This window comes from Mesoplodon bidens (assembly GCF_964165515.1).
Source record: "Mesoplodon bidens genome assembly, chromosome: 8".
In the NCBI taxonomy this organism is placed as follows: Eukaryota; Metazoa; Chordata; class Mammalia; order Artiodactyla; family Ziphiidae; genus Mesoplodon; species Mesoplodon bidens.
Genome location: NC_138165.1, coordinates 105,240,881 through 105,251,094, shown reverse-complemented (window position 1 = coordinate 105,251,094; position 10,214 = coordinate 105,240,881). Strand labels below are relative to the sequence as shown.

At 41.0% G+C, this 10,214-nt stretch overlaps 1 protein-coding gene across 1 annotated transcript in view; it reads right to left on the bottom strand.

The window, feature by feature from the left end:
* Positions 1-1,110: 1,110 nt before the first annotated feature.
* CAB39 (calcium binding protein 39) overlaps positions 1,111-10,214 on the bottom strand; it is an 87,839-nt gene continuing 78,735 nt past the window's right edge. The window contains exons 7-9 of the mRNA XM_081242233.1: positions 7,025-7,090; positions 4,313-4,456; positions 1,111-3,685 (exon numbers count right to left, since the gene is read on the bottom strand). Of these exons, the coding sequence (XP_081098359.1) occupies positions 3,497-3,685; positions 4,313-4,456; positions 7,025-7,090 (399 nt within the window). The 3' untranslated portion in view covers positions 1,111-3,496. The remainder of the gene's footprint in view (positions 3,686-4,312; positions 4,457-7,024; positions 7,091-10,214) is intronic.

Sequence of the window (10,214 nt, the reverse complement as noted above, 5' to 3'; positions counted from 1 at the left end):
CGGCTCCCGCTTCCAGAACAAGCGCGTGAGCGCGGCCGCCCTCCGCGAGCCTTCGCCACCACGGTCTGTTTCACCCTCACAGATGAAGAAGGGAGAGGCCGGGTAACTTCAGCTGCGGGCGTGGGGACGGGGGGCGGGGCGGGGGGCTGAAGGAGGAAGTGGAACTCGCGTGAGAGCCCGAATCCAGGCCTCGGTGTGGACCCTCCTTCCGCGTGACGCCCCCGCTCACCCTCAGGAGGGGCAGCGTCCCCTGGTCCCGCCGTCGTCTTTGGAGAAGCGCGACAAGACACGTGGGTTGAACTGCCTGTAAGAGATTATAACAAGCAAAACGCTGTTACTCGGATTTCAGATAAGTGCTTTTGGCAAGAACACGTCGGGGAGGATGAAGACCCCATCCGCTGACAAGGGTTACAATAAACCTGGAGGACAGGGCTGTGTGCCACGTCTTAGCAGGTGGCCTGGAGGACGGACCTCCTTGCAGGTGCCGTTTAACACTGTGCTTCCTTCCATAGTTCTTTCAACCTTCATTATAGTTTCACTCAAGGGACTTCGCCCGTGGTCCCATGGTAGAGAATCCACCTCCCAATGCAGGGGACTCGGGTTCAATCCCTGGTGGGGGAACTAAGGTCCCACGTGCTCCCACGTGCTGCTGGGCAGCTAAGCCCACGCAGGGCCACTACTGAGCTCCCGCACCTCAAGGCAGCAACTAAGACCCAACACACACACACTCCGAAAAAAGAAAGAAAATATAATTTCACTCAAGTAATTTATAAATAGTCCTGCCAAGTGCTCACTTTTATCTTAGCGTATTAATAATCACAGGACCAGAGACAAGATCTACTCCCCAGATGCTACGGTCTAAGAAGCAACGCTTGTATAAGGCTTAAACTGTGAAAGGAAGGGCCAGGAAGCTATGACCTACATGAAAACCACATTTTTGACAACAAAAATAAAACCCCGAAGGGGGAGAAAAAAAGACTTAGAGACTTGTGTATTAACTGTTCCTGGGTACAGTTTGTGACAAAGTTCGTGCTAGTGTGTCTCCTGATGGTGTTGTTCAGTGACACAAATGAATTTATCTATGACATCATAAAAGCAAAAAACCAACAATGCTGTTTCTCCAAATTTTTATTTTAATTTAAATTACAGGGCCAGCCAGATAATCTGATAAGAAAGTTACTTTTCCTCAAGAGAAAGGAAATGCTTCCATGGCATTGTTAACAATTGTATACATCTCCACCTTTTTTAAGGGTTAAAAATCACATTGAGTAACTGACTTACGTAAAATGAAACCTTTGTAACACAAAAAGAAACCACTTCCAGTATAACAGTTTTGGTAATATGAATATATTAAATGATCATAACTTCAAATGCAGCTTTTCAACTTTGAATGTTTCCACATTTTTGTTTTAAAAACAAAACACCAAAAGTCTTAACTATCCCCAGATTCCAATGCGATAGTAACACATCAGTGTTTTCTTTGACACGCTGCACCCCCGTCTTCCACACCAAGGCTCTAGTACTATGACAGCATTGCCCAAGTGGAAGCTGTTGTTTCCAGTTCTAAGAACCAGCTTTTGGCAAGGAAACCTTGCTTCCACTTGGTGTAATTAATGTTTGCACACGGAATCCAGATACCCGGCACTGGACCACGAGAACCAGAATGATGCATCGCAGCCAAGTCTGCCTTCCTAAACATCTTGGGTATTTTCATTTCAAGGAGCTTGGATTGCTTTCTCTAGTTCCGACAGAAAAACATGAATTATTTTACACAGATTTTGGTAAAGACAGCCTCAGGAAAACCAATTATAAGTGTAGACTGCCATTTCAATTAAACAGAATAAAATACATCTATGTTTTCTGGAGCTGTTTTCCTAACTGGTGCTCCTAGAAGGAGATCTTAAAGCCTGCTGAAACATCAATTGGGAGTCTCACTTTACTGGCTGATAAATAATTCAATTAGTAAGAGAGGCTAGCAAAGAATAATTGTATAAATTTCTTAATCAGCTACAGCCATGCTGAATTCGAACTGGCAAACTCTGATTTGTAAGTTGTTAGTTGTGATCTTCATATCACTAAGATGAACAGATACCATTCTAATAACTTTACATAGATATATTCTAGGAGACGTTGTTCTGCTGTGGTCACAGTAACAAAAAAGTGGTGCAAAATCAGTTACTTTATAAATACTGATAATTTGCAGCATTAAGGAACAGGACATTAAAAAAAATAAATTTCCCCATAAGACACCTATGACTAGGAACTCTTCTTTTCCTAAGAGAAGCCAAAGTTTTAATTACTCAGTTTCACAACTATTGTACTGGATTACTTTAAGAAAGAAAAGGTGCTCTCTACAGAGGTCTCCCACACACACAAAGAATCGGCGTTAATTTAGCATAATCGGTATCATTCATCGATCTGGAGAACTCATGACTCATTTTAAGTGAATAAGGCCAGTATTATGCAGGAAAGTGTAGCTGACTGAGTTCCAAGTCTGTATTGTAGCCTACTGATGGCACCCCATTGGATAACTGAATACAAAGGATTGGTTTACTTTTTCTTTTAATGCTGTGATACTTAAATGTTAAATCAGCATTTTCAGGTGATCTGAAGTATTTCAATTACAGATGAGCATTCATTTTTTGCAAAAACTCAATATTAGGCAATAGTTACATACTAATACAATAACATTCCTCTGCTGTACAAATTAAATCATTTAAAAGAAATGAGCATTCTAAGAATTATATACAAAAGGAAACTGTAAGCATTGTTGAAATGAAATGCGAGGTGTCGTTGCTAGCTCTACTGTTTTAAAATACCTTCAAAAAGTAAAATTAACAAATACCCTTCAACATATCCAGGTTTACAAGTCTCAAGAAAATCAAATGTCAAAAAATTCTAGAAAGCTGTGAAAAGCATATATACATTTTCCTTATGACCTTACAAAGCTTCACAATTTTGAGAAGCTGCTAAGTTTCAGTATCAATTTATTCGTGTGTCAACTTTATCCACCCAAGAAGCTCACATCTTGGAAATAGTTCCCCTATGATTTCAAATACAGCTCTGCACGATCTTCCATTAGTGAAGGCATATAATCTTACCAAGAATCCACACCCAGATCTTTAACAAAGATAAATGCAAACAAGCAGGTTGCTCTGATAATATCAGTGCCCTCTTCCCCTAACACACACTATCATCTATGCATTTGCCTTCATGAACCTAGCCATGTTCAGAACTTGTACAGCAAACGGAGTCTCTGAATTCTGAAATGACACAAAGATCAAGAAAAAGTCCACGTGTGCTCTAGGGTGCAAGAAAGCAGCAGCTACGTTCTCCAACTTGGACTAAAAAAAACAAACAAGGTAAAATGAAAACCGTTCACTTAACAGCAGATTAGCAGTAATGTTCCTCATGAGTCGATAACAGTGCCTGATGCTGAATAGCTATAACAGCAAATGCTGAATTTGGATTTAATATTTTTGATGTTTATAGGAAATTAGGCTTCTTGCTGAGCTGGTCTCTTCAAATCCCTGATCTGTTTAACTAAATAGGTCTTCTCATCGTTAAACTGTTCATCCTCGGTCCTGTCATTCTGGAACTTGCTGAGGAACTCTATAAGTTTGGTCTGGTTCTTGAGGAGGATGTCTAGGATGGGCTGCGTCTTGTTAGGATTGGCTACAAACACCTGCACAGAGAAAAATCAACATCAGCCACAGGGAAGGAACAAGACACGGGGACATCTATGCTGCACTGAGCAGAGCACATGCTATACCCATCCAATGCTTCCCTGGGGCCTGTGGTGAAGCCAGGATTATTAATTCAGAGGTGTTCGCTTTGGAAGACCTTATTTTACAATTTAAAAAAGGGGGAGAATTACATGTTTTAGCACAAAAAGGACTGACATATTCACTCATGCTCTGAAACTCAGCAGCTGGTATTAAATATAGACTTTGATTGTAGAATAAAATGAGCAGGAGTTATTTCTGGGCAGAGGAGGTCAGAATGGATTTTAAGAACAAAAAGCTCCATGGAAAGAAAGCATTAAGAAATGGATTACCCTTTAGTGATTAATAATCTTCTATGCCAAAGATAAATGACACCCCTCTACAAATAAACTTTCCTCGTTCCCAAATGCAAATGGTATATACCCTGTTTCTGGGTCTATTTTTGTTTAAATGTTGTACCACACAACTATGAAAATTGACTGAACTGAGCTGGGTCACTGAGATTACCAAAATGAACCTAATAAAACTTCAGTAATTTGTAAATGAAATGGGATGAACAACTAGTGTTTATGCTTTTAGTACTCTACCTTAAAAACGTGGAAGGCCTCAAACTGGATGTTACGGCTTTTGTCTCGTAGAAGGTTCATCATTAACTTGAGGTTCTCAGGTTTACTGATGTATTTTGTCATAATTGTGAAGTTGTGTCTGTCTAATAGTAGCTCACCGAGAAGCTGAGAAGACAAACAATTACTCTTCCGTTACCATTTAAGATTTGAAGTAAAACCAAAGCTTTAAAAACAATTCATTAAATAAACATCATTATTAAGCACAGAACACTAGGAGGCACTCAAAAGACTGATGAACTGAACTGAATTCTGACCTAAAAGCTAACGAGTGCCTCCTATTTGTTTGAACACCTACCTTTTCTTCTGGGGTTTAAACCTATGGTGCTCTCTGCTCTCTGAAGAGGACATTCAAGTCACATTTGGCCCAGAATCTGAGACTGTCAGAACCTATTCTTTAAATATGCATTTGTGTTATCTCAGTGAAAGAAACTGGTCAGACGATAAGTTACTGAGTAACTATATACCTTAGCTTAATTTAAAAATAATTTTATTATTTTTTATTTTATTTATCTGAACTTTACAGGACAAAGGGTTTCATGTACAAAGTTTTCCACATACTTACCCCTAAACACACCAAACTTATCTTTTTATCTTATCTGATTCAGAAAGGTTTATAAAAACAAATACTTTTCTGTTCCTTCTTACGCAAGGTATCCTGAAGATACTCTAAGCTTTTCTTAGTGACTCCTCGTTACTAAAAATGACATTAATTAAGCTAAAAAAAAGTCCGTGCCTTCCGCTAAGTCTGTGCTTCCTGAGTTCTCTGGAGCTGACTATACCGTATCAGCCCTTAATTTTAAAATCGTCCCTGTTTGTTCTGGATTTCTCTTTTTCTGAAGCCAGCAGTCACCTCTTCATGCTGTCAGGGTGCCAACTTCTAGTCAAGGACTAGTGTGCAGGCGGTATAACCTGCCTGGGGACAGGGACCAAGCTGCGGTCCTTGTGGACCCAGGCAGAAGCGGAGCAGTGGAGAGCGTGGCCCCCGGCACCAGCCTGCCTGGGTTCCAGTCCTGACTCCCTGCTCCCTGTGAGTTCTGTAACCTTGAGAATGTTATGTAACTTCTCTGTGCCTCAGTTTTATCATCTGTACGATGGGAGTGGATAATGGCACCTCTATCTTATGAGAGTATAGTGAGAAGTAAAAGCATGAATACATGCAAAGCATGTTGGACCCGAGTCTAGTAAGAGACATGGAGTGAGGTCTAAGGGAAGGCAAACGCATGGACAGCGCTACTCTGCCATGGTTTACTTGCTGTTATTAATTCCTTTCTGGGTGCCTGGCTATGTTCTAGATACTTGAAGTTTCCAGATAACTAATCTCTAGATAAATAACATGCCATCACAGTAAATCAAAAATAACCTGATGTGCAAGAAAACAAATTTATTCTACTTAGGATTTATAAAGAATTTAGAGGAAGAATTCAAAAGCTCAGATAGGTTTCACGTCAAATCTGAATCACAAAATATACAACTCTCAAAGTAAGAAGCCCAGTATTTACTCTTACAGAGGCTCAAAAGATAGTATTAAGTATGTATAAACTTACTGGGTGTTCATTTTCTGTCACAGAAACCAAAGAAATACGGAAAATGACTCATTTCAATGTGATTATCTAGAGAAGGATGACCAGAAATTTAAAGAATTTCTTTGGACATAAAAATAAAAAATTGGGGGAATTCCCTGGCGGTCCAGTGGTTAGGACTCCACACGCTGTCACTGCCGAGGGCCAGGGTTCATTCCCTGGTCTTAGAACTAAGATCCCATAAGCCATGCAGTGGGGCCCAAAATAAACAAACAAAGAAAAACAAACAAACAAATAAATAAAATTGAAGCTTGGTACCGGGAATACAAATTTGCTGGTAAAATAAATATAGGGATAAATAAATGCCAATGTGGCAGTAAAAAAGAGAGTACAAATTAAAATACATTTTTAGAGTACCACTGGTCCTCAAAATTTCTCCATGTGTTCATGAGAAACTGTAGGAATGAAAGACTTGCTTCATATCCATTCCTTTGCTAGCCATACAGTGTCTCTGGGGCAACAATTCAAATCTGCTGCTGTAGCCGGAACGGCCACAGACCATGTGTAAATAAAAGAATGCATCTGCGTTCCAATAAAACTTTATTTACAAAAATACACAGTGGGCTGGATTTGGTAGTTTGCCAAACCCTGTTCTAGAGTTTTAAATCTTTACTTAAGTTTCAGATGGAATTGTCCACAACCTATTTTGATACAAAGCAGCCAAACTCGTCTACGGTTCACAGTGTCACTGCTCACGGCCACTCCCCTCCCCTCACACAGCAAGCTTGTGCCATCTGGGCAGCACTCTGGGCAGCAAAACACCTGCAGTGCCTTCAATTCGGTGATACAATTCTAAGTTTTAACAACAGACTCCCAAATCTAAAATACCTCACTACTAAGTGATTAAATCCTCTTCAAAATTCTGCACGTTCCATTTTGGTGTCTCTAACACATGAGGAGGTGAGCAGGGGCAGCTGCCCTGCGTGAACCGCTGCTGAACCCCGCCCGCTCCTTTCCACAAAAATCTTGACCATGGGAAAATGTATTTTCCCTGCAAAGGCCTAGAACCCATAGCACCATATCTCCCTTACCCCAAACACACATTTCAAATAAGGGGTGGAGAGAAATGAACTACTTCAATAATCTGTCATACCTTGAGTGACTGTCTTTTTGTCACATAATTTTCTGAATGAAGTAACTTCTCATATTCACTGAAGAACTAAAAGACAAGAAAACACATATCAGTTATTTTTTTAAAGACCAGTAATAACATTAAAAAGCTTGAGTACAAACTTCTAACAGCACAAAGGCCAATCGCTGCCCAAGCTCAGCCCCTCCTGTCTGCTTCACACCTGTCCTCAAGGTGATACCCACTGGTTACCTCCACAAAGAAGGCTCCTGGCCCCCTTCCCAGGTCTAGCCAGGTGCGCATATAGCTTAAATCTGGTCCTCTTCTGTCCAAACTCCATATGCACACAACATAACTCCCTTTCCCCCCACTGTTTTCTCACTGTTGAGTCAGCTCCCATTTCCTGGTGTTAGATTAGAAAATTCCTATGTTTTACAACTCAACTAGTCCAAAGCACAAGCACAAAGAGAAAAGTTGCCTGTTCTTTCAAAGCAAGAAGAGAAAATTAATAAAAATAGAAGAGAGAAGAAATTCAGCACTTTTAAATAGGTAGGTGTCCCACAGAAGGTAGGACGTGAGCTCAAACTTGACTAATGGGAGAGATTTCGTTCAGAAATGGGGAGGAGAAGAAGATACTCTTGGGGGATAAAAAGGGAAGAACACAGCATGAGCGAAGACCTGGAAAGGGCAAAATGAAGCAGATTTAAGAGCTGACGAGCGTCCGCTAGATTTACCAAATGGTGCTCCCTAACAAGACCAGTGTCCCTGGAATGGTAAGGAGCAGAAGCAGAGGAAAGCAGGGAGGTGGGAAACAGAAGTGAGGGGCACACAAGGCCTAGGGCCACACTTCCCAAAAGTTAGAAGAGAAGGCCAGTTAGCTCTTTGTTTTAACTATAGACAGGTTTTAAAAGTTCCAAAATTTTGCAGTACTAGTATGACTCCGCTGGGTAGCAGTGCTTTACTGAGACCTTTCCTTGGTTGTGGTGGGTGGTAGAGGATGCCTGCTTTGTAATTTGTCCATGCGAAGACTGTTTCTACCTTTTCTTTATGATGGGTTCTCATCAGCCATTCGTCTGTGGTTTAGAGCAGGGGTTGGCAAACTATAGCTCATGGGCTAAATCCAACCAACTGTCTGTTTTTATGTAAGTTTTATAGGAACGCAACCATGCTCATTTGTGTATGGTAAATAAATTCAGTTTATGAACTCCTTATGGCTGCTTTTGCAGTAGAACAGACAGGAGAGCTGACAGAGACTGCATGGCTATGAAGCCTCAAATATTTACTATCTGGGTGGCCCTTTAGAGAAAAGGTTTTCCAGCCCTTAGTTTAGAGCTAACCAGAACTGCCTATGCATTCATTCTGTTGCTTATCTCTAGGCAGAGGTAGGATGGCCATCTATTTAGTATGCAAGCAACTAAAACTTCTCTCTTCAGAGATGGCTGTTAACCCTACCTTCTCTCAAATGATCGTCAAGCCAATGATCAAACAATTGGGTCTGCCTTTAATCAATAATGCAGAAACAGGAACACCTCAAGTTCTCGACAGAAAATGCAAGTTAAGATTTTCTGCTGCATAATTTTTAGGGTAAGCTTGGTTGCAAGAAATTATTCTCAAGGAGAACTGCCTGGTTAGATTTTATCCCTGGGCCAGCAATAAAGGACTAGGAGAGACAGAGGTCAGGCACTGTTTGGGCCCCTCAAAGATTTGCTCTCCGTGAGCGCACTTTAGTTCAGCATTCTATTTACTGCAGAGGCACGCTTGGTGACTGCGTCCACTACATGACACTGTAATTCAATTCCCGTCTACGAATGTCGATGGGAGAAATTTGTCCCAGGTCCCAGTGCTAGAAAAGGCTGTCTCTTTTGAACAAGCTTTACAGAAACTGTGAGCTTTTCCTTGGTTTTGTTTCCCTCTATGCTTTAATTATTAGAAAGCGCAGAGTCAAGTGTACAGGTTTTAGAGCATGTGTTTTTGCACAGTAACTCCACCTCGGCTTAATTTAAATTGCCCGCACCTCCCCATTTCCTTCTCCTCCTTGGATCTGAGTGTACTGCGTGCATACTTCTGTCAGCTGCCGCACATAAATTTGCTAAAATCCTGTTAACCTATGTCACCCATTAATAACATATAGGAAAATATTTTATTGCAAAATTAAAGCGACATCATTGCCAGTAGCAAATTTCTGGGAAATTAGTTTTTATCTTTGGTAGGTTTTAAATTAAGCTACTCATATGTTTAATTAAAAAAAAAACTTTGAGACCATGTGGTAATAGAAATAATAATGCTAATGTTTATTAAATGCTTACTGTGTTCCAGGCACTGTGTCTTGCATTTGACACACACATTCTTATCTAATCCTCACAGCAACCCAGTAGTAAGAAGGTGCTATTATGAGCCTTCTTTTAGAGCTGAAGATCCTAAAGGCACAGAGGGTGAATGAAGGTTGCTGCCCAAGAGCTGGAAGCACACGGTGGAGCTGGGACTTGAAGCCAAACTCCACGCAGTTTGGTGCCAAAGCCCACGCTTCTAACTACTGTAAAAGGCACCAACAAAATGACTGTGCTTCCAATTTAAACCAACAAATGCACAGGAAAAAAAAAAACACACCCACATCCCAATGTACACGGGCAGAAAAAAAAAAATGACCAGCTATGTTTAAGCCATTGATGAGGCTATTTATGAAGGAATTACTATGTACTCAGCACTGTGTTATGATGTTACTGGGAGTGGGAGGGAAAGACGGGAAAAGGAACACAAGAGAATTAGAAAGCACAGATAGGTTTTGCCTCCAAGAATCTTCTAATTTAGTTCAATGGCACAGTGAACAATGAAGTATTAACAATACCCAGGATTTTAAAAATTCAAACAACTAGTGGAAGAATGAAAACCTAAGCCCAATCCTGGGGGAGAGACAGACATTTTAAGTGGATTGTTACTATCATAACTTCTCCAGGAGCACCTATGAGATCTTGGACAATGCCTACATTAAACTAGTACGGCATAAGGAAGTGCTCGTGGGAATCGTGGAGAGCAGAGATGACACATGGTGGGAGAGAACACACGACACTACTGCTGTGAGGATCAAGGGCAACCAGGTTATCAGAGCACCCAGCACTAGTCACAAACTTCTGGGGGTTCTACTACTATAGCTCAATCTGGGGGGGGGGCCTTAAGGCTGGGCTAATCCATTGTCCTCCTTTTACAAATAAGGACA